Here is a 25,221-nt window from a genome sequence, read left to right as displayed (position 1 = left end):
GCTGCAGATCATAAGCTTGTGTGCTGTGGTGCAGAATGCTCTACTGGAGTGACAATGGTCCCACGCCCCGCATCGAGGCCTCCTGGCTGGATGGCCAGCAGAGGAGGGTTCTGGTGGAAAATGCTTTGGGTTGGCCTACAGGTTTATCCATCGACTACACTAACAACGACCGCATCTATTGGTCGGATGCGAAAGAGAGTCATATCGAGTCTGTGCTGCCAGATGGACAGGGCAGACGCACCGCAGTTTACATAGGTGAGGTTTTGATTGGTTTAGCAAAATGGTTAGTCCAATCAGAATGTCTAATGGGACCGTTACAGAATTCCAGATTAACCAGCCTAACTAGCTACATGATCAGTTTATAAGTTAATAATTAAAAAAACATTTGTACCTTTTATCAATTTCCTGTCTCAGATGTGAGAAACCCTTTCAGTGTGGATGTGTTCGAGGACCACGTCTACTGGAGCACACAGGAAAAAGGCGAAGTGTTCAGACAGGACAAATTTGGCAAAGGTGCCAAAACCAAACTTCTGATAGCAGGACCCTGGCTCACCCAGATCAATGTCTACCAGCAGCAGAAATACAACTCCATAGCCAGTGGGTAACCCCAGTTAACCAAAACATTAGGACCTCCATATGAATCCAGTCAATATTCAAACTTAACTTTTCACGGATGAAGTAAAGATAATATATAAATAATATTTTATACATATGAATATATGTATATATACTGTGTATATATATATATACACATACATATACACACACACAAAACACACATATAGTATATATAAAAATACAATGTAACATTATTTCAACCAAATGTTGACATTTTATTCTTGGTTGAAACCATAAAGACATTTTACTTACATTAAATGTGTTTTCTATGGTTATAAAATAATTTTGATAGGGACATCTTAACGTCTTTCATACACACACACACACACACACACACACAGACAGACAGACAGACAGATAGATATGTACACACACACACACATATATACGTACTTGTGTGTGTATATGTATATGCGTTTGTATTATAAGGGTATTCTGACTGGTAGTAACTGTTTCTCCCTTCACAGTGAAGAACCCTTGTAAGGGCACATGCAGTCACCTGTGTTTGCTGAGGCCGGGAGGCTACACCTGTGCCTGCCCAGAAGGCACCAACTTATATCCCGGTAGCAGCACTGAATGTGACGCAGGTGCCTTTAATATCTTTTATCTCTGTATTTATAACACATCTTAAGATATGACCATGGGTATTTGATCTATTGAAACATTACTGACATCAGATTCCTGGTTTCAGTAATAAGAGTCCAGGGCAGTTCGATTCCATACATTGATAAGGTGCCTTCAATTGAGTGTTTATTCATACCTTTTGTTTTGTTTAGGGGTTGAGCCTGAACCCACCATGCCCCCTCCGTGCCAATGTGTGAATGGCGGAACATGTTATTTTGATGACAATAAGGCGCTCTGCATGTAAGCTTGTGATGATATATTGTTATGTGTTCGTACCACACGTGTTCAAAGGTTACAAGGATGAGTGTACGGATGGATGCATTTATGGATATCGTAATGTTTACTCTTAATTCCTACCCCATAGTTGCCCCTCTGACTGGAAAGGAGATTTCTGTGAAACCAGTGTTTATGGTGTGGTGTCAACCTCAGGTATAATAATGCCAACAGCCAATCACCTGCAATATACCTGAACATTGTACTTACTATGTAACTTCTGCATGAGTTTTAAGGTTTCTTTGTATGTAAGGCCAAACAAACATTAGCATGTGGTTTTACTGTAAGTCAGCTAGTAGTACATGGCACTTGCAAAAGCAATGTCATTGGTTTTGTTTCCTAGGAAATGCACACACTGTTCAAACTATAGGTGGCTTTGGATCAAAAGCAATAATGTAAATGTCCATGTTATTCTTTTTTCATCCACAGTGGCTATTGCTCTTGGAGTGACAGCGGCTGTGGCGGTTTTCCTTGGATGTTTAATATATTCTGCCCAGAAGAAATCAAAAATAATAAATGTTCTTTATAACATCAACCTACCTGTCAGAATGCCAAACTTCAGTAGACCTAGTTTCTGGTGAGATTAAAGAATTTTACTTAACCCTGGTGTGGTGTTCAGGAAGGTGGGACCCTTTTTTCAAATTACATATTTTTTATTTTATTCTCACACATTTATTATTATTTATTAAAATGTTTCACACATATTATAGATTTTTCTTTTGAACACATTTTAACAAAAAATGGTTGGCATCAAATATCAAATAATAATATAACATATTAAAATATAATGTTTGTTGTAATTGGGAAAAGTAAACGTCTGTAAAGTATTTTTACACCATTTGTATCAACATGATAACTGAATAATGCTGTGGGTCCACTGGACTTGCAAACATTGGCTAAGTAAGAAATCCTGAAACACCATACAAGGGTTAAACAGAAGACACAATCTGCAGTGAAACACATGAAGAGTAGAGCATGTTAAACCTGTTACTGTTGTTTAATATAATTAGGGCCAAATTCTCCGACTCACCTGAATCCGAACAACATAACTTCACAAAAGAGGTTTGTATTTACCATGTCGTTCATATGTTATAATGGCTATATGTTATGTTATTGCATAAATAAAGTGAACAATCCGATATTATTATGCATTGCAGGTATATGCGCATTACAATATACAGTATAGGCATATTAATGCAATGTTTTTCTTTTGACACGTCAGAATGTGTCACACCTATTCGAAGGTCTGCGATTCTTAATAAGTCCAGCTTTTGTTCTGTGGTCAACTGCAGGAGTCCAGCACATCGATAGAAGTAGAGGGAGCAGGAAAGAGTTTTGAGAATCCAGCATACAACACTGAAGAGGGAACACAAGACTCTCCTGCTGCTCCAACTGCTGTTGCAACTACATTCAGTAACGGCCCCGCCAATGTATGTCTGTCACTGCTCTCTAGTGGAAAGAACGTGTCATGCCTTTTCATTTGTATTTAGAGAAATAGTGTACAACAGTTTTTTTATTATTTAAACTCAAAAAAAGACAGTGCTGCTCTTTTTAATATAACAAAAGTCAACAAGCGATAGTGTCATGTAAGCAAGAGTGAGTGCAGTGTTGTACGTATGGATACACTTTTTGGGAAAAACTTTTTTTTGTGTTTATTGAACGTGTGCATTAAATATTTTCTTCTAGTTGTCATTTCTCAAAAAGTGTTTTTTTATATTTCAGGAGAGTGTTGAAAACCCAGTCTATGTTGCTAAGATGAGCTCTGTGACTCGGCCAAACGATTCTGTAACCTCTGTCAAAGCAGATGTCACCCCAGTCAACAGTGAGCCTGATAAGGTTAGCCATGGTCACACTCAGCCAATGACACATGATTTCTTTTCCTGGAAATGATATGACTTGCTGTATGAAGACCTTTCAATTCAGCCTATCAGTCAGATAGCACAGGGAACACTGGTGACCATCATCTTTTATCATCATCTTCACATTCACACATATGACTCTTTCTTCTGTCGAAACACAAAATACATTTTTTTCAAAAATGTCTTTGTAGATTTTTGTCAAATAATGGAAGCGGGGGAGAGGTTTGGTTTCCAGCATCTATTTAAATGTCTTTTCTTGTGTTCTGCAGAAGAAATTCACACATGTTTGGAATAACATGAGGGTGAATACATTTATTTCTTAATACAATTCTTATTTGGGTGAACTATCCTAAGTTTAATTCTTACAAAATCCTTATTAGAATCTCTTAAGAATGTCAGTTCAGTGCAAATGCTATAATAAAAGAACTCCCTAAACACACCCACACACCAGTAGTTATTGCTCACTACATAAGATGTGACAGAAAAAGAGATGTACAGTACAATATGTGGGAGAGGAAGACACAGAGGAGTAAGAGAGACATCAGTAACAAGCTTACACAGTACATAGGTGTGTTGTGTGGTTGTGATCTGATCAATAAACTGATTATGATGCTTTCGTTATTCTTTTACACAGGTTGATAGTTCACAGCTACAGTCTGACGTGGGTACAGATGATACATTTACTAACCCCTTGTACATGGTAAGATAATCATTGATTGTAAAAGAGGCTTGATTGAATGTGTCAAACAGTGTCACTTCCATTTTTATAATATATTATACTATAATATGAATATATATATATATATATATATATATATATATATATATATATATACACACACATACACACACACACACACATATATATAGCTAATTTTTAGTAACTGTTACAGCGTCCAGTGCGGACAACATTTTTTATCATAATGGGTTCTAATGTCTTTTGTGGCATTGCGCCAGTCGCGTCCGGTGTTATTTTAAACTGTTGTTTTGAGCTCAGTGTTATTATGACCTTGTCATTTCTTCATACTAGTGATAACAAATTTATAAATTTATAAAAGTTTATTGTAGGCTAAGCAATATTTACCTCCTGGAACGGATTTCTTAGGATCATTATTATAAGTTATTATTTATGAAAGCATTTTTAACCTTAAACAAGTCGTCCATTTTTTATCAAAATAATCCAATTAACATGTCCAATTGTAGTTATACATGCTATTTCACATTACATTCGACAACGCATGTATCTCTTTAGTCCCGCGATTTCAATGTCTGAAAAGGCTGATCAGCGCCCTATTTTGGTTTCATTTTGAAAAGTGGGGGAGCAGTTGTCCTAAAATGTATTTGGCGCTTGGCCAGCCATGTTGACATCTCTTAAAAAGCAAGAGATGAATGTTGCCACACAATGAAAGCTATAACAGTGTACAGCGAAGGAGGGGCTGCTTTTAAAGGCTCATCCATGGCACCCTCAAGGCCTTAGATTGAAGAGAAATGGTGGACAGGGAATAAAGGACTAGAGAGACCTTGAAACCTTGATGAAATGATCGAGTGATTTGGAGAGGTGGAGTCACCTATTCAGTTGAACACACTGTAGGCATAAAGGGAATTGTTCGTGTCCTCAATGGAATACATCAATTGTATGCACAAAAAGGAAATCAAATTTGTTTTGATTGTTGCAATTTGCTGTGGTTATGTTCTTTGAATATGATACTGTAAGCTATCAGAGTTTTTTCATAACATATCGGTTCACCTATTTTCTGTGGTTCAGATATGTCAGTTGAGACATGAGCTGTCATTATCAAAATACATTGCATTAGACTAATGAAAGGTCAGGCCCTCGGCTGCTTAAAATATAACATTGACACAGATCTAGGTGTGTTTTGCTCCATCGAGGCCTGAGAGTAGATTGATTTTTGCAAATGCAGATTCACACTGCGGTTCGGTCTGTGTAAGGTGACATGGCGATTTCTTCCCCTTGGCTCAATTTACTCAATTAATAGCACCGAAGCTTGTTACAATGCCGTTTATGTAGTGATAGATGCAAAAGTGTGGCACTGTATACATTTAAGGAAGGAAAAGTGTTTCGTTTCCTAAAAGTGTCTTAATGTAAAGAAAGGCAGCTAATACAGATTTCTTGTGTTGCTTCTTTGCAGGATTCATCAGGCACAGGCAGTCAGGGAGAGTCTACAATCTGAAGACCATTTGAGATCATTTTACAGGACTGGGTCTGTCGCTTTAGCAGCTGAGACGTATGGCTGGTAAAGGATGGCTGCAGCATATTCTTTGTTGGCAAACACTCAAACATTCATCCTGTGATACTTCAGATGTATTCTCAATTGTTTTCAAATTGTTATATAATGTCATATATACATATATATATATATATATATATTTACGTTTATGATGAATTTGATATTCTTCTATTTCTATTTTGTTTATATTAATGAAGTATAATTGTAAAGTGGGTGAATTTCATAGGTTCTTTATAAAAATTCTGAAAATGACAATCGCACTGACCCTGCTATAGTTCAGATTTAAAACCCTCAACCTAAACTTGGATATTCAGATTTTTCTTGCTTTGTTTCATGAATATTCTTGTGTAAATGCCTGTTATACTGTTATACTATGTTGTACTTTGTGTTGTCGCTTTTTGTTGTTCCTTTATCATTTAAAAAAACAATAAAACATTTGAAAATACGAACCTAAGACCCTGTTTTCTTTGCGCAGATACAGAAGGTGCTTCCAAATCGCGCACTTAAAGTGATAATAATAAAAAATTAACAATTCTGTCATCATTCACATCATTTCTCTTTTGTTGTTTCAAGCCTGTATGACTTTCTTGCTTCAGCAGGACACAAAAGTTAAAAATGTTAACTGGAGCCCATTCACTTGGTTTTGTCTCTATACAATAGAAGTGAATAATATCGACTTTCTTCAAAATATCTTTTGAAATGACAAGAGGGTGAGTAAACGATTACATAATTTTCAGTTCTGTATGAACTGTCACTTTAAGCACTATTCCTACACCATTTTCTAGTGTGTAGTTGTAGTTTGTAGAAGTATGTTCACACTCACTTTCAAGTCCAAAACAAAGTGCACCTTAAGTACTTGGATGATGCACGTATTCAACCGAAAATATGAAGTCTGGAACACTGGACACTTCACGCACTCAATGGACTTGGGAGTGATGGGCTATTAGCTGCTGCACGAGCAAAGTTCTCCTGTGGAATCTTATGGTGACTGAGGTCATTTGGACAACGTACAAATAGATTTTTATTGAAACACATTATGTTGTCATAATTTACATTTGCCCTGGTCTAGGAATCCACTTCTAAGTGAATGGGTACCGCCATCATTGGGTAACCAGCATTCTTCAAAATATCTTTTGCGTTCTGCAGAAGAAAGTCGTACAGGTTTGGGTGAGTAAATTGTGACAGAATTTACATTTCTAGATGAACTATGCCTTTGCATAGTGTATAGTATGTCATTTGAGATCCCAATGTGCATCATTTTATGAGGCTAAAACTTCTATTCATCCAAAAGAACTGTGGTAAAGTTTCCAACTGCATTTATGTTTATTTTCTGGTGTCCATGCTCAGTTTGCCCACTCAAGACATCCTACTTCTATTGTCTTGTAAAGGTTAAGAAAGCCATAGGACAGAAAACACAACTTGTGTTTGATTCACGCATTTGATGGAACCGAAGCAGTATACTTTATAGAGCCAAGCTGAAACTGCCTATCAGCTCCTGGCATATCCGAGCAAGCATCATTAGATGAGAGAGAGAGGAAGAGGAGCAGTGGGGGATGGTGATCGAGCAAGGGATTGAGGGAGGGCTGAAGATTGTGTGTGTATGTGAGCGAGAGAGAGAGAGAGGGAGAGGGAGAGAGGGAGAGAGGGGGAAGGGAGTGAACGAGACATACTAGCAGAGAATCGAGTCAGTGTAGCAGGTATTGCCACAGAGATGCCAAGGGTATCTCCGTGTAAGCGGAAATACTCTCTCGCTCACACACATGCACAGTGAAAGGTAAGCGATCCAGGGGCGTTCTCTTGTTTGCATGGGTTGATGTGTAAGGGGGGTTGGGGGCCGGGTGATGTGGGGCGTTGGGGTGAAGGATTCGATACTTGAAGGGTTTCAGCATCCAGTAATGCTTTTTCTTTTGGCCACGTCCAGTGCCAGACCCCTTGGGGGAGACTCTGGGATGCACATCTACTGGGATAAGATAGATACAGATGCTGGGTATCACTTAACATTCCTCAGATCCCCTTTAGTTTCTCACAGTGATGTTGCTGTTTTATTTGAGATTGATGAAGATGTGATGCTGTGTTTTAGAGTTCTGCAGACAGCTTCTTTTTATCCCTCAGGAGCTTCTCTTTCTTCTGAGTCTTGGGGAGTCTTGAACGTCTTGCTGTGCACCTGTGATTTGTCTTATGTCATGACTGCGTGCATGTCATTTTCTGAATACCCTGTGAGGACCAGCCAAATATGTCTGAATGCACAACATTTTAAGTAAATATTCGGGGATATAAAACATAATTTTCTCTTCAAGAGTCAATTGAAACTTTCAAAGAAAAGCAAACAAGTGTACATGCATGCATGCTTCTATACGTCAACTAATCATTCGGCTTGTATGCATATATTATGACTCATATTGTGATGAGCTTTGTTTTGATGTGTAGTTTTCCGATAATCTGAAGTTGGTTGCATTTGGCGGTATCCCTTAGATCTCACTGACTGCTGCTAATGCCATTTACAAAATTATGCTCCCAACAGATTTTTATTTGATGTCAATGCTTGCATTCAACCATCTACAGTATGTATCCTATACACACATACACAAAAGGTAAAGATAGAGGCAGAGTTGTTATTACTAATGGTGGTGTTTAGCAGTGTATGATGGTAGAGAGGACAGATGGTGGCAGAAGGATGGCCAAATGACCTTGTCCCCAGCGGGGCATGTTTTCAGCCTTACATGAATTACTCTGTGAGGGCAAGGACTGGGTAGAAGACCCACTGTTTTATTAAAAAGAGAGGGGATGAAATTCGCACAAAGAGCTGATTAAAATGTCTAGTTTGACACATCCGGACGCGTGAAGACACTCGCTGTCATGCAATGTTTTTCAAGTAATCCCACGAGTATTGTAGAGTGAGGAAGGCTATGCCTCACATTGTTGTGAACACACAACCCAGTCTCAAGGCAGTTCGTGGCATAGGCACGACATTTGGCATCTATTGATTCAAATTTCCTCCTTTCTTTCGTGTCACTCAGCACCTATGAAAGATACCGCATATTAAAATAAGGTAGACTGTAAGTCGTGCTGACTGACACGAACAAAAGGGGGAAATTCGTGTCACGAACACAAATGAATCGATTATAATTCGGGACAATGTTTTGGAACACAGCTTTAGTCTCTGACGATGAATGCATTGTTTTTAGTTGGTTTGTGCCTGGCTGCTCGCATTCATAACCGTTGAGTTTTGTGTGTTAGACATGACCAGTTTATGGCCAGTCTTACTGTCCTCAAGGGTTATTTTTTAGCTCTAGGATTTAGTGTGAACATAAACTGCCCGTATAAAGTGCCCGTCGAAAGATACGTGTCCAGCAGATTTGCTATATTCGTGTTTGTTTTGTTTTTTTGGTTGCATAAACATTTTTGTAGCTTTGTTATGTCTGACCCAGATCGCAATCCATCTGGCTTACGTCTGCAAGACATAGTTTGCTCATCTGCAATACGTCTCAGAGACGTCTGAACGTCTGTATTACGTCTGCTAAAGATCTGGAGATCTGGAAGCATCTGCTGTGTAAAAACATCTGCTAAACATCTTAGAAAGAGCAACTTTACATCCATTCTAAATCATAAACATCTTACAGACATCTTCTAGATGTCTATATGACGTCTGACAGCTGACATCTCCGAGACGTATTGCTGAACAAGTATTTTTGTATGGAAAACCCTGCATAGCGTGCCTTAAACCGAATTTCTTTGTGCCATTACCATATGTTAAACAAGTGTGTCCAAGTGTGGAGATGTAGCTGAGGTGAACTTCTGAAATTCTCAAGGTGACCGTTAACCGCTTAACTCGAATGACTGTAATGTGATTCCTTTTCTTATGTGGGTGCAGGTGAGATAGATGACATTTCAAACAGCAAGCTGGGCTGTAAAGTAGCAGTGAGAGACGCCTGATCTGAGCATATGTCTGGTGAGAATCCTCCCAACGCATCTGCAGAATGAGATGAAGAGAGACAAAATCCTGTGTAATCTTTCCATGTAGCACGTCATAATCAGAGAGAAAGAGAAAATGAGAGATGCTTCTGTATTTTTTCGAGAGAATCAGGATGGATTAAACGGCTTTCAGAAAACCAAAAGTCCTGGTAAGGCTGCAGCTGGTCTGGTACAAGCTGTACCAAATTTGAACACCATAACACCCTTCAAAAATGTACCACACATACGGTATCAGGGTTTAAACTCCATGTGTGAAATTTGCCAACTTTAGAACGCATCTCTGTTTCACAGAATGTACGCCATTTTTAAAAAGCTAAGATCTAAACTTTGGGCCTGTATATGAATGAAAAATCTTCCGCCGGCTTTGAATTACACCTAGAATATTTTCTTCATATATATTCTTTGTTTTTAAGTTTCCAAAATAAAATTACAAATGTTTTTCATAATGTTCTCCTTTTTCAAGTGTTGACAGATGCTTTTTCTAAATATTCACAGTTAAGGGAATCACATTGCATTATGTGCAGTGTTTATGGCCATTTGGCTGTATTGATGTGCAGACAGGAAGAATTATTACATTAGCTCCACACAATACTAACAGTCCTACTGAAAAAGCATCACTTTCAGATGGACAAAGTCTGACCAAAAAAGAAACAGGTTCAAAGGAATTTATAAATAACTGTCCTGTCATTTTGCTCCATCTCTTGGGATGAAAGGATGTGACAAAGTATTGATTGTTGTTGCCATGAGATTAGTTTCCGCGGGACTCTTTTAGGGGGTTAGGTGATCATGTTTCTACTTACTTCACTAATTTTCTCAGATCTAGTGCCTATACCCTATTGAAGACGGATGTTTTCTTTTTATCTACTTGATATTGATGCAACATTTTATACTGTGATCTAACATTAATAAATGATGTGAAATGAATTGCCATTTTTAAGATGTCTTTAATTTTCTTTTGATAACGTTTTATTAATGAACCTCACTATACTGTACAACCAGAAATATAATATGTAATGTAAATATGAAATGTAAATAAATGCATTTTAATGAAAGTTTTTTACATGATTTGCCAAATGAATTTAGTGTGGACCATTACTATTAAATTAATATTTGTTATTTACTACACTTGCAGATGATTAAAAAAGAATCAGCCAAGGGGGTTCCTAATGCCGTTTTGTGCAAAAACATTTTTACTTTTTTTGTGGATAACAGGTCTTTCAGAAGAACCTGCATTCTGAGTGACCTAAGAGAAAAGAATCATTTTCCAGCATCTCCGACTGTCTCATGAGCAGCCATGCCTGTTCTATCACCTGTCACAGGTGGGTACTTCATACAGCAGTCTTGATGCTATCATTTAATCCCTTTCAGCATAACACTACAACCTCAAGACTGCATTATTCTACTTGCTGCAGGTTTACATGAGATGCTAGCGCTCCTCACCTCTCAGCTTCACCCAGAAGCAAACCATAAGGAGGACCTGGTCTTTCTCAGAGAGGCCTTCAGTGAAAGGAGCCTCAGCTATTTAATGAAAGTATGTAATGCATGATGACTATATATACAGTGCCCTCCACAATTATTGGCACCCGTGATGTTAATACTTTGTACAACCCCCTTTTGCCAACAAGACAGCACTTAATCTCCTGTCTGCAACATTTCACAAGATTGGAGAACACAGAGAGAGGGATCTTTGACCATTCTTCTTTGCACAATCTTTCTAGATCATCCAGTGTCCTGGGTCCTCTCTTCTGCACTCTCCTCTTTAGCTCGCCCCACAGGTTTTCGATTGGGTTGAGTTCTGGGGACTGAGATGGCCATGGGAGGACCTTGAGTTTGTGACTGCTGAACCATTTTTGTGTAGATTTTGCCGCATGTTTTGGATCATTATCCTGCTGAAAGACCCAATACCGTCCCATCTTCAGCTTTCTGGCAGAGGCCATCAGGTTTTTAGCAGTTTTTACCTGGTAGTTCAAAGCGTTCATAATGCCATGCACCCTAACAAGGTTCCCAGGGCCTTTGGAAGAGAAAGAGGCCCACAGCATCACTGATCCTCCACCATACTTTACGGTGGACATGAGGTGCTTTTCGGCATACTCATCTTTTGTTTTACGCCAGACCAACTTAGTGTTTGTTGCCAAAAAGCTCAATCTTAGTCTCATCTGACCAAAGCATGTTTGTTGCCATGTTTGTTGTTTGTTGCCAAAAAGCTCAATCTTAGTCTCATCTGACCAAAGCACACGATCCCAGTTGAAGTCCCAGTGCCGCTTAGCAAACTCCAGACGTTTACGTTTGTGAGTGTTAGTGAGAAAAGGCTTTTTCCTTGCATGCCTCCCAAACAGCTTGTTGGCATGTAGAGAGCGTCTGATGGTTGTTTTGATGACTTTGTGACCACAAGATGCCACTCTTTGATGCAATTCTGTGACAGTGAGCTTAGGACTTTTTTTACTTCTCTTACCATCCACCTCACTGTGCGTTGTGGCAAGATAAACTTGGGACCTCTTCCAGCCTTGTTTGTCACTGTTCCAGTTGTTTAAAACTTCTTAATGATTCCTCTGAAACGGGGAAGTTAAAGCGAGTGGCTATTTTCTTGTAGCCATTGCCTGACTTATGAAGGTCGACACACATCTGCCTTACTTGAATGGTGTATTCTCTTGTCTTTGCCATGTTGACAAATGGGTAAGAGAATTAGGCCTCAGTGTCACGTCATATTTATACCCCAGGGAAACAGGAAGTCATGAATTACTAATTAAAAGTTCCTAGATACCCTGACCAACTTCAGCAAATACAGAAAAATATATATTTAAAAAAACAGTTACATTTTTCAGCGGAATTGTTAGAGGTGCCAATAATTGTGGGACACATAATTTCATGTTTTTTTTTCTAAATGTGTGATTTTGTTTTTACCACCAAAGTAATGTACTTATATGAAAGGTTGGATGTTTATCTTTTTTTTGCATACGGTTTCTATGTTGTAGACGTCCACGACCACATCTTAAACAGGGGTGCCAATAATTGTGGAGGGCACTGTAGCTGCTGTCATTCTGAAACCTTGTATCTCCATATTTCATGATTGTTTTTCTAGAAATCCTTATTATTCATGTTTGTGACTAACCGTGTGTCCGAAATCACCTTCTTCCCTACTATATAGTGGGCGAAAATGAGTATGAGTCACAAGTAGTATGTCCGAAACCGCAGTATCCACAAACAATAGGCGAGAAATATCCGTCGAGATTTGTGAGTGTGCATCAGATGGACACTTCTCTGTCCCATGATGCCACGGGAGCTGAGCAATGGTCAAATTTCAAATAAAAAATCAGAAATCCAGCATATCTAAAGTAAACAAATATGTGATTTTCTCTTTTAACTACTAGTTTCTGATGGCATATTGCACACGGTCATGTCTTTATTTAAAACGTGAACACTTCAATTTTCTAAACAATTCTGATATTCTGGCCGTTTTTCGCAGATCCATGAACGATTGAGGCAGTTTCAGCTCCAAAGCCCGATCCCCGTGCTCCACAGCGCCTCCTGTTTAGCGGAGGACGTAAGTGTGTTTGCCCTCTTACTGCAAACGTTGACAATTTATTTGACATGTATAATTGAAAGTATTGTTACTGATAATTCTTGCTGTGGTGACACCAAATCTTTGGTCGTCACAACATTGATCTTGTGGTTTGATTGACAGGTTTCAGAGGAGCTACAGAATGGACCACTGGATGAAGATGAGAGAGAATTATTAACACTTCTGACCGCTCCACATGTGAAGGTTCAAATCTCACATAGTTTATAAAAACATAATTTACATAATATTTTTTTAATTAATCAACATTTGTAGAAATGACTAAATGCAATCCGTAAAAGATTTTGTTCATTGTTCCTGTACAAAGTTCCTGATAGCTAACTAAGCAACTGTAAAATGTTACATTCATTTGAAATATGTATTTTTATCTGTATTTAATTGATAGCATGACTAGACAGAGTCAAAAGCCTATATTAGACATGTATTAGATTTTTTTATATATTTTTCAGCAGAAATGCATACATTTTACACACATATACAGTATGTACAGCTTTTCTTCCACATCACTAATAAAGTAGTGTGACAACTATTGTTGTAACTTTTCTCCTCTTATGACCCACCAGGCAGTGCTAACGGTACATGACACTGTGGCACAGAAAAACTTTGACCCTGTGCTCCCCCCACTGCCAGATGATCTAGATGATGAATTAGAGGAAGAATCTGTGAAAATTGTCCGGTTGGTGAAGAACAAGGAGCCTCTTGTGAGTTTCATCATAAGACATTGGTTTCTGCAGTAGTTCACCCAAAATATAAAATTCTGTCATCATTTACATACATTTTCCTATTGCACTAATATTTTCATAATCTTTTGATTTGCAGTTTTATTAAGTCATTGACTGTGATAAATGTAGTCTGCTGTAGCATGTTGTTTTGTGTTTTTAGGGTGCGACTATCCGCAGGGATGAGGTTACTGGAGCGGTGGTAGTTGCTAGAATCATGAGGGGCGGGGCAGCAGACCGCAGTGGTAAGTGACAGCCTGGACACTCCCCCTTTCCGCATAATCGTCTCATGTGAGTTTTTTCACTGTGGTTAGACAGAAAAGACAGATTTGGTGTAACATAATCTGTGATGACACAGATAGAGAGCATGTAAGTCAAAAACTGTGAAAGATAATGTCATTCTTTATTGTATGAGAAGGAAAACATGGGAGATATAGTGACTAGTGTCACACAAATATTGATTCTTTAAGAATCGCTAAAAATATACAAAACAAAAAATACATTTTAAAAAGCAATGAGCGAGACTGTACTCAGAGCAGAATCATGATTTTGTTGATATTAATAGCGTTGTCCAGCAGGATATTTAATAACAAGCAAAATATTGACTAAAATCCTTGAGATAATGCTTTGCTGGGGATTACAGATTACACTGGAAATATACAAAGATGGATTTTATGTTGCAATGGAAATCTGACTCTTTATGAAAACTGATTTATGATTGTATTGAATGACACTTAAAGGGATAGTTCACCCAAAACATGACATCATCAAAAAAGACATAGTTTACTCACCCTTTAGTTGTTCCAAACTTCTATACATTTATTTGTGTGGTTGAACACTAAGAAAGATATTTGGAAGAATGTTAGCAACTGACAGTTCTGGGACACCATTGACTACCATAGTAGGAAACATAATTGTGTTATATTTTTGTTCTGTGGAAATTTGTTGAACACAATAGAAGATTTAGGAAAGCATTTAGGAATTTAGGAAAGCAAAGCATGTGAAATGGATGCTGGACCCCAATATGTTTTGAATACACTGTGATTTATGTTGCCTGAACGCTCCTTTAGGTCTGGTGCATGTTGGAGATGAGCTCAGGGAAGTCAATGGAAATCTAATCATACACAAACGTCCTGAGGAGATCAGCCAGATTCTGGTGTGTGCACGATTCGTCCTTACTTTCACAAAAGCTGAGTCATTCCCGAACATACTTTATCAACAAAAAGAACTTTTGTGATTAAATGTCCTTGCTGTTTATTGTCTCGCTGGGATGCAGTCTCAATCTCAAGGCTCGATCACCCTGAAGATAATCCCTGCCATTAAAGAGGAGGACAAATTCAAAGAGAGTAAGGTGAATACAATTCCAGTTTTCAGTCCATTGGAGAGACAAAAAATAGATAAATAATTAGCACAGTGACTAAAATTGTGAAGCAACAGCATTTGCAAATTATTTTATGTTTATATTAAGGTCTATTTAAGAGCCTTGTTTGATTACACACCATTTGAAGACAAAGCCACGCCGTGTCAGGAGGCGGGACTACCTTTCGAGCGTGGAGACATCCTGCAGGTGGTTAGCCAGGATGACCCAACATGGTGGCAGGCCAAACGGGTGGGAGACAGCAACCTGCGTGCTGGACTTATTCCTTCAAAACAGTTCCAGGAGAGGTACGATAATGTCAACATGGTCATCAACAATTATTGTTTGGTTACTGTCACCAGCCCATTGACACACACATCTCAACGTGTGTCCAGATCTTGGAAGATAGATACTTACATTAACATGTTTTGTCACTACCTCTTACATCTTCAGGCGACTGCTGTATAGAATGAAAATGGGAACTTACCAGAGCCCAAAATCACCCAGAGCAGCACCATGTAAGTTCTCAGAAGCTACTGCTTGAGGTCACCCACTACCTACAGTAGCTAATGATACGTTTGAGTTAAAACACATTATATGCAAATGCAGCTATTATTGACCAGACAACTAGAAAATAACACAGTGTGATAAACCTTTCGAAAGAGAAATCAGGAAATGGGGGAACTTGTTGGTAGTTGGTACATCTTAAAACAACAATTCCCTGCGTTTTAGGTTTTGACGTAATCTAACAATAAAAAACTATTTAAATGTGCTTGTCAAGTTTATATTCATTAAGATTAGATTTAGTTTTTCTGAAAAACAGCAAATTTGTACAAACAAGGTTTCAAAATGACAGTGATGATATTTTACTGTACTCACTAATGACAATAGGCTACTTGTTGCAGAATTCCTTATTTATTCGCCTTTCATATATATTAGTGTTTCAGCTGTTGTGTTTGTTTCCTCATTATGCTTTCCCCAGGTGATCAGACTTGTGATAAAGGTTAGTGATTTTGACAAAATGCAGTCGAAAAAAATTATCGAGTCATAGGTTCTCAAATGTATCTGTAAATGGGTCAATGCCATGACATTTTCTTTATTTCTGATGCTTCTATCTAGAAATACATTAGAATGTGTTTCATACATTTTTTTCAGACAAGGTTTGTTGATTAGAATAACTTAGTTTTTTGTTCATTATTCTTTACTATATACTCATGCACTGTGTATATATTTCTTTATTTTGAATTATTTTGAATTGTCCCAAAGCAAAAATGTCTAGATGGTGTAAACGATCAACTTAAGAAGTAAATCCTTTATTATTATTTATTATTCTTATATTATTTATGCTTTTTGACTTTTGTTTACAAATATTCTCACATTTTAAAAAGTTTTTGTTTATCAAATTTAAGTCATTGTTAAAATGACTGTTGTGTTACGTTAAAAAGTAACACAACATGTTGTCCCAGAAATAAGACGAAATAAAAGATGTATTCAGTTAAGGACAACACATTAATGAATGAAATGTGTTGTTTAAACACACCTGTTTATAGAGTGGTACAGCTTATCCTAAAAATATCAGATATATTGACCTTATTTTTAAGACAACGAAAGAAGTCGCCTTTGAATTTTTTATGTATTTATTTATTCAAATGTACATTTATTAAAGGATGTGTTCATATACTTTTATTATACACAAATACACATAAAACCAACATCAAAAATGAGGATTTTCAGCATTCATTGCCATTGACCAAATGCACTTGCTGGGTGACCATCCTAAAATCATGACTAGAAAATGAATGAAACCAGTACAGTGTTTAAACTGCCTGCATACAGTAAAAAAGAAGAATACAAGAGTTCAAGACTTGTGATTGCCGTTGTGGTTTGGCTGCGCTTTCTAGTAATTCTGACCCCTCCTGTAAAATATCCTTGTGAAATATTTCCCACCACCCCACTGATTGTCCTCTCCTTGCTGTACCCCTTCCTGCCATCTCTTCTGTTCTCCCTGACCCAACCCACCCACCAGAAGACTGTAATAGTGAGGGCAGTGGAAGTGGACACCACATCGGTGAGAGCGTGCTTTAAATGTCTCTTGGTTTTATTGTGCACTTGACTGCGTAACACATGGGCTTGGCGCATCGTAAGATGCCATGGGTCATTCTCATAGTGACAGCTCGTTGCTCTGCTGCTGGCCTCCGACATTTTTTTTATGCGTGCTTTAGGTCTTTTGGGTTTTAAAAGAGTGATGCTCTTTTATGTTTGTGGAACTTATTGTATTACTGCTGTAGTCAGGGGACTATTGCATCAGGCGAATGGCTTATGAAGGCTTTGGCATGGCTGACTGCTTGCAATGCTCTTTGTAGAGTAATGTTGGATGTGTGATGGTCTAACATTAGTTGTAGTTTCTCCAAAGTGGAAGGCGGTGGCACCATCCTGTGGCCATGCTTTTTCCTGGGAATTTTACTCAGGTACCACATTTTTTGCTTTATTTATAGATGCTGCTTTATTTACGCTTTGGATACAATGCAAAAATCAGATATACAGTATTTTTTGTACACTGCAGAAAAATCCAGCTGGGGTGCCAGAAATTAGCCATAAAATAATATGTTTTCCCTGTTGATCTTGTAAATTTGCTATCTTTTTCTGTAATTTTAAGTTTTTTGACTGTATTTTAAAAAATACAAAATAGTTTTTTAAAAGGCGCTAAAATTCCATAAAATATATTTTCTTCCATTATACGTGGGAACACATCTCGGTTACGACTGTAATCTCCGTTCCCTGATGGAGGGAACAGGACTGACTGGGGTTTGATCTTGAGAACCTATCATCTCAGAGAGGAATTTAAAAACGCCAATGGGCTTGGCATATGGCACATGCAAGGCAGTCTCCACCCTTTACATATGGGTATAAAAGATGGCGGCGGTCATCCATTCACCCTTTGGGCTGAGGAACCAGCGAGGTATCTCTCGGTCGCTGCAGCGGGTCGGGAAAGTGTTGTGGAATGAAGACCTTCAGTCGGTCTCTCGACTTTGTGCTGAGAGACTGACTAGGGATCTACCTCTACACGCCACGGCGCAGAGCCGTGTCACGACCTCAAGCGAAGCGACAGTGACTAGACTAGTGAGTCACAAGTGAGCGCTACTGCGAGACGTAATCTCCCAGTGGAATCAGTAGTGGTCATACTGAGAAGCCTGTATTGACAGACACGTAAAACTGGGTAAACACTGCTCTCCTCGTTGAAGAGTGTGTTACGGAGGCCACAACCTACTACAAGGGGAGGTTACATGTGGAGACACTAACATGGTCTCACCAGTGGGGTAATAACATGTGAGAAAATGTGTCTGCGAATAGGGTGACAAACCCAGGTGGGATAACCACCGGCGGGGAGGTCTCAGATTCACTATTAGGGAAATCAGGAGTGAGGAATACAATGGGGCAATATCCCTAGTATCGGGGTCCACCTGAGCAGGGGTGATTCTACCAATACTGGACTCGGTTTCAACAGAACGCAACGCCGGTCTGTTTACCAAAAATGCCAATGCTAGTGATGGATGGGATGCCTGAACTTTGCCCTAAGGGGGGGGTAGTAGGGAGGCTATATAGCGCGCTAGACTCACTGGAAAAGGGGAGAAGGCACTTTCGCAGACGTACCGCAGATTACACCTGTTGATGATGCCATGTGCCCCAGGAGTCTGTCTGATCAACCTCAGACAGTTCAGCACTGACTGTGCATGCTCGTGGGTGAGACGTGCTGACATACGGACAGAGTCTAGTTCCATACCGAGATAAGAGGAACTCTGCGTAGGGGAGAGCCTGCTCTTTTCCATGTTAACCCGAAGGGAGGATAGAGACGTGAAAGTACGTGTCCTTCAGGTCGATTGCCACGGACCAATCCTGGTGACGAACTGACATCCTGAACGGCTGCTTGTGCAGGTGCTTGTTCAGGAGGCGCAGATCCAAAATGGGGCGCAGCAAAACCCAGAAGACATCTCGGTTAGGAGGACGGGTTCGATTGCACCTTTCCCTGGAAGGGCGACAACCTCCTCACAAAACACGGGGGCATTCTTTCCTTATACCATGGTGTAGAGAATGCCCCAAAACTTGGGCGGGTGCCTGGCGAACTGGGTCGCGTAACCGAGACGGAACTTCCTCTCTAGCCTGTGTGACGGGCTGTTGCGCTGCCAAGTGCCCATGAACCGTGACAGCGGAACCAGAGGGACTATCTGCTTCATTGTGCCCTGGGGGGCTGGTTTGGTGGCTGACAGTGCGGTGCTGGGAAGCAGGTTCCGAAGAACCAAGGATGAATGAATGACCGCCGCCAACTTCCTTTTATTACCGTATGTACGGAGCAGAGACTGGCATGCGTGTGCCATTCGCCAAGCCCATTGTCGTTTTTAAATTCCTCTCTGAGATGATGAGGTTCTCAAGATCAAACCCCAGTCAGTCTTTCAACACAACGTCGAGAGGCCGACGGAAGGGGAACTACAGTATACTTTTAGTAATATTTTGAATAGCATTTATTTTATATTTTTTGTTTTATATATGAAGAGTTTGCTTCCAAAATGAAATAACTAAAATCATGTTTTTTTTGTGCAGTCCAATTAATATCAATCCAACTGAAGTTGGTTTGTTTTGATTTGAGCCATAATAAAGAAAATACCTTTGGATGACCCTAACATACACAATAAAACATGATAATAAAAGAAATTCATCTCATTTTGGAACCAAACACTTCATATGTTTTTTGTTAATTTAAGTTTAATTTAAAACAATTTTACAACACTTGGAATTTTATTATTATTTATCACATTATTTTTATGTTGATATTTATATGCTATTTAAGTTTTATTAAGCTTTTTAATTTATTTTAGGTATTTTTTTCACTTAATAATTTAAGTTCCATCTACTTAAACTCATTTTAGATTGTATATGTACAGTATTTGGTGTCAATAAACAGAAATGTTGGGAAAGTCTTAATTCAGTAAACTTAAATAACTTTTGCTTACAGTGTGTGGTTAATTGCTTGATTTTTATATAAAATCAGCAACCAAAAGATTCTTTTTGTGTCTTGGTTCAGTATGAGGCATTTCAATTCTGGAGGACCCATCACTTTCCACTTTTGCTTATGTGATTCTGTCATCCTCTGTATTTCCACTGTATTTTCTGTTCACATGAATCTATCTAATCTTTCACAGCTGGTCTCAGGAGAAGTTTCAGGCTAAGCCGCAAGGATCATCAGGGTTCAACAGCAGAGTCTCGTCCAGAGTCAGGAGAGACTGAGTTTTTCATATATGAAGAGGTGACTTTATATCAGATGAGACCTCACGATAAACCGAGACTTGTGGTGCTAATAGGTAAGCTCAACACAGCACAATATACATCTTCATTTTGTTTGCCTTTGTGCTTCAGTTTTGCTTTCTTCCCCTACTGCAGGTTCTCTTGGTGCTCGAATCAATGAGCTGAAGCAGAAGGTGGTTGCTGAGAATCCTCATCGGTATGGCGTTGCTGTCCCACGTGAGTTACATTTCTCTCTGTTTATGTTAGAGAAATCTTTCATCAGCTTTTATTCTCTCCCTTTGTGCCTTCTGCAAGGTTAGTCATGATCAAAGGAATAAAGCAATGTTTAAATTTAGTGTAGTACTAGTATATTATATATTTTTTGTTCCATGGGATAGGGATTAGTAAGAGGTCAGAAATACTGATCTAACATATAATTTTTTAATAAAAGTATAAGTAAACCCATTGATCACCATGCATTTTGAGCAAGACGAGGACGGGTGTTTTATTGCACTCTAAACATTTTTGCCGTAGTTATGCAGCTAGTTGCCAGTAACTTACTGTAGATTTATATTTATCTAATTTATTGGCAACAGTTTGTTCAAAGATAAATAAATATTAAACATGAACAAGTCTTTATCATTTCAGAAAAAACTATCAAATAACAGCCTCATGCAAAGCATTCTGGGAACCAAATATCCACATAACCTTTTTCTGTTTTCTTTTCAAATTTTGATTCTGCTTTGCATGAGGCTATTATTTATATTTGTTTTCTGTAAGGATAAAGACTTGTTAGTGTTTAATGATAATTTATCTTTGAACACACTGTTGCCAGTAAATTACATAACTGTCAAGCTACAGTAAGGTACTGTAAAACAGCTGCCTGTAATACTGTCATTTCTACAGAAATTATTTTCAATTTTGTTCAAAATGTTTGATGAAACCGTCTTATATTCCCTGATACTATCCAATATGAATCTTTTTTTATAGTTTTTTTATTGCTGTAAATCGCTTTGGATAACAGCTTCAGCTAAATGCATATCTGTAAAGAAACGCACTTTAAAGTCTGAACTGCATGTCATATATCAAATATCAAAAATCACTACAGTACTGTAGATTTTTTTCACAAAACTGCACTGCTTATTGGTATAATACTTACTGTTTTTAACAGATACAACAAGATCCAGGAAGAGCCACGAGAAGGAGGGCATTGAATATCACTTCATCTCTAAGCAGGCCTTTGAGGCTGACGTCCAATCTAACACGTGGGTTACATTTATAAAGAAAATGTTTTTATCTAATGCCTAATGCACCATTTTTTTTAATGCTTATCGATTCATATACGCCATACATTTTCATGGCTGTTATTGTGACTTGATTTACAACCACATACGTGTAACAACCACATACTCTGCATATTCAGGTTTATTGAATATGGTGAATATAAGAATAATCAATATGGGACGAGTCTTGGGGCGATACGGAGTGTCCTGGCGAGAAATAAAGTGTGTCTGGTGGACGTTCAACCTGAGGTAAATGTTACACTTCTGTTATTTACAATTCTCTTGCGGTTATTATCTATATATGTTTTTCTGAATGGGGAGCCTTGGCCTGTTAGCGGGCCTTCAGTTGACTGATATTTTAAAATTAGACAAAAGATTTGTGTTGAAGATATTGCTTTCTTGAGAGAGGCTTTAATGAAACAGCAGATAAAGTACTAGATAAACCAGCGGAGAATATAAGCAAAAATGTAAGATATCGGTGTTGGTGTGGTCTCTCTTCTTGGTTCTTTGTTGTGAACATATTTGATAACTTTTACACTTTGGCTATTTTATGAACTTCATTCCCAGGCCCTGAAAATTCTCCGTACACCAGAGTTTAAGCCCTACGTAATCTTTGTAAAGCCTTATGTTCCCGAGACTCGCCAACAACGCACCACATCACCTGGAAGGGATGACAGCCGACACATCATAGTGAGACAAATATTACCAATAGTACAGTACACCTATGTAATTAATATTGTATAAAATCGCACATTAAACAACATTCTGTTTTTGTGTTTTACTTCCTGTCCTGTTGTTAAAAGGATGAAGACCTGCAGGATATGAGGCAGTCAGCCGAACAGATGGACCAACAATATGGCCATCTAGTGGACAGGGTCCTGATAAAACAGGACTCCGCCAGTGCCTGTGTGAAGCTGAGGAATATTCTGGAACGACTTGAGAGGGAGTCACAGTGGGTGCCTGTCAGCTGGGTCCGATCTTGATCTTCATCGCTTCCCGTAATTATTCTTGCATATGGTGTAATGGAACTATAAAAAGTACCTCTCTGCCTCTATCTGAGTTTGTTGTTTGTCTGTTATTGTTTCATTCTCTTCAACTGAAGTAAGAAAAAGCGAGATAAAAGTGTCAAAGTGGGACGTCCTGGCGGTTTGTTGTTCTGCTGTACTAGTGAAGACTTCAATTTATATTTTGCATGGAAGAAGCTTGACAGGAAATCCAATAGGTTTTGCTTCTAAATGATGGAAAAATGTAGCTGGTCTGGCAGACGTCCTTATTTTTATATAAATATCATGATGCAAGACTGCTCGGCGGCAGGTGTCCAAGCTGAGGTTATGTTTACATCAGGCAAACCGTCTAGTGTGAAGGTCTTTTGTTTTGTTGTCTTATGCTGACTGTGTATATTTAGATGAGGTAGATGAGGAAAGTATTGTAAAATAGCATTCTGTATATTTGCAAATAATTTCAGTGTTTTTTCCCCCGTGTAAAATAAAAGGCAATATTTCATATTTGGACACAGCCTCTCATTATATGGTTGTAATTGTCAGTGTTTTGTATATCAAGTTGACGACTGATGTATGTCTGTATGATGGAGTTCATTACGCAATTGCTACATTGATGTCAAAAAGCATAAAGGCATGATAACATCAGTAGGCCCATATAAAGTGTTGTTCAAAATATTATGAATGTTGTTTGAAATGTAAGGAATGTGTACCATTTAGAATATATGGAATATTTTTGAATGTAAATTGTTATAATAAACGATACTTTAACACTGTGTTTATTGTTTTCAAATAAGTTAGTAAATAATATATAGTAAAACATTTATACTTGTATGACTGCATACAGTTAAATTACTTTTTAGTCGTCCGGTTAGATTACATGCTGCTAATACAGCCACCCAGCAGCAGATGGTAGTAGTAGTCTACATGACTCATTAGTAGGTGATTGTTTAAACCTCTCATGTGTCACCAATATCTAATCCTGTGATCAATTCACAAATCATTACAAAAATATATTTGTCAATTTATCGTTGGATTTAAAAGAAAGATGAAAGCAAGATATAAGGATATTTTGTTTGTGATTTTTTTCACCCTCCCATTAAATAGTTCAAAGATGTGTAATTTTCCCACCCTGTCATGACTGACATGTGTTATATATGTCAAGCCATGACAGGGTGGGAAAATTACAGTTGAATCAGGAAAAATGAAGAACTCTTTGCAAGCTCTTGCATGTTTTGCACTCTGTTTTACTTAAGACATGTTAGCATATCTGCAGATATGAAGCAAAAAACACTCACACCCTCTTTTGTTTAAACCGCATCAGGAAATCATCCATAATCAACTCCGCTCACTAAAAAAACAATAGCTATTGAAAAACATTCCAAAGTTCATCAAAAATAACAAAATCTTTACAAGCATTATACATAAGCATGTTTATCAGTCTCGTGCATTTTAATAAAAACATATTTTTAGGGTTACAAAACACCTGACTTTAATGAAAAGCAAGGATTTTATTATGGAGATGAAAGAATTGCCCAACCCTTCTATTAGCATGTTGATAATATAAACATGATTTGTGTGATGTAGGCCTGTTATAGCCTTCTGCTGCTAGAGACATCTGTGGCTAAACTGCAACCTTTACTTCCTGTTTTGCAAGTGGCGTTAATGGACCAACAGTTACCACTCAAGAAATGTCCACTCTTGAGAGTGTTCTGTATGTTTAGATTTAGACAGATTTAGCAAGCTACCTCAAGGGAGAGGGGGCATTATAAAAAGGTGAGACATAATTTGTCCAGACCTCAATTATATGCGTATCTTGACATTGAACACAATGCATTTTTTATTTTTGGTCATTTTAATTCAAGAATCAAGAAAAGATTTTAGTTAACATATGCTAAAATAAACATGTGCTATAACATATGTTGCTCATTGTTAGTTCGCTAATGCATTAATGTTAATAAATGACACCTTAAAGTTATACTGTATATTATTAGCATCTTTTTATTAGCCTCTAGTCTAGTCTGGTCTAGTCTAGTTCATAGCAAACCCATACAGTTATCCAAAATATATGACCAACCATCCTTGCCTTTGACCCAAGATACGCTGGGATAGGCTCCAGCACTCCCTTATATTACACAGGATAAGAAGTACAGATAATATATAGGATTAACCATACAGTAATTGTATTTTGCAGATGCAAATTGCTTTTAAAAATTATATAACAGTATTTGCCATGAATAGAATATCATAAAGTTTGAAGTTAGCTGGATCAAAATAAAGTTTCAAATGTTCGGGACAGGTTCATTTATGGTACATGTCACATTCATTTCATCAGCCATATTTCAGTACATAGCACTAAAATATATTTTTGTAAATAATGGGAAAAGAGTCATTGTGACTATTTAGCAACAAGCA

The 25,221-nt window shown here is 38.1% G+C and overlaps 2 protein-coding genes across 2 annotated transcripts in view; both read left to right on the top strand.

The window, feature by feature from the left end:
• The window catches only part of lrp2b (low density lipoprotein receptor-related protein 2b), a gene marked incomplete at both ends in the record, with an annotated part of 35,566 nt that extends 30,000 nt beyond the window's left edge, over positions 1-5,566 (top strand). The window contains 10 exons of the mRNA XM_079476917.1: positions 35-255; positions 415-597; positions 1,086-1,205; positions 1,395-1,482; positions 1,607-1,671; positions 1,945-1,979; positions 2,808-2,945; positions 3,238-3,351; positions 4,009-4,074; positions 5,525-5,566. Coding sequence (XP_079333043.1) covers positions 35-255; positions 415-597; positions 1,086-1,205; positions 1,395-1,482; positions 1,607-1,671; positions 1,945-1,979; positions 2,808-2,945; positions 3,238-3,351; positions 4,009-4,074; positions 5,525-5,566 — 1,072 coding nt within the window. The remainder of the gene's footprint in view (positions 1-34; positions 256-414; positions 598-1,085; positions 1,206-1,394; positions 1,483-1,606; positions 1,672-1,944; positions 1,980-2,807; positions 2,946-3,237; positions 3,352-4,008; positions 4,075-5,524) is intronic.
• A 5,285-nt stretch (positions 5,567-10,851) lies between these two features.
• mpp3b (MAGUK p55 scaffold protein 3b) lies at positions 10,852-23,582 on the top strand. The gene is made up of 19 exons (XM_079475776.1): positions 10,852-10,914; positions 11,008-11,126; positions 13,059-13,136; positions 13,278-13,358; positions 13,736-13,873; positions 14,055-14,136; positions 14,962-15,047; positions 15,168-15,242; positions 15,360-15,556; positions 15,702-15,766; positions 16,231-16,251; positions 17,275-17,316; positions 17,645-17,716; positions 20,444-20,602; positions 20,682-20,762; positions 21,697-21,790; positions 21,949-22,057; positions 22,376-22,498; positions 22,612-23,582. The coding sequence occupies exons 1-19, from the start codon at positions 10,890-10,892 to the stop codon at positions 22,789-22,791; spliced, it is 1,827 nt and encodes a 608-aa protein (XP_079331902.1). The 5' UTR covers positions 10,852-10,889; the 3' UTR covers positions 22,792-23,582.
• Positions 23,583-25,221: the final 1,639 nt, after the last annotated feature.

The sequence above is a fragment of the Barbatula barbatula genome (genome assembly GCF_947034865.1).
Source record: "Barbatula barbatula genome assembly, chromosome: 16".
Lineage (NCBI taxonomy): Eukaryota > Metazoa > Chordata > Actinopteri > Cypriniformes > Nemacheilidae > Barbatula > Barbatula barbatula.
This window is presented reverse-complemented; position numbering and strand designations above follow the sequence as displayed.

What these genes read in the sequence shown, in the direction of transcription:
- mpp3b (XM_079475776.1), top strand. Translation starts at nt 10,890, where the DNA reads ATGCCTGTTCTATCACCTGTCACAG. An exon ending in TGAAGAACAAGGAGCCTCTT is followed by an intron (nt 13,874 to 14,054) that starts GTGAGTTTCATC and finishes TTGTGTTTTTAG; the next exon opens with GGTGCGACTATCCGCAGGGA. An exon ending in ACAAATTCAAAGAGAGTAAG is followed by an intron (nt 15,243 to 15,359) that starts GTGAATACAATT and finishes GTTTATATTAAG; the next exon opens with GTCTATTTAAGAGCCTTGTT.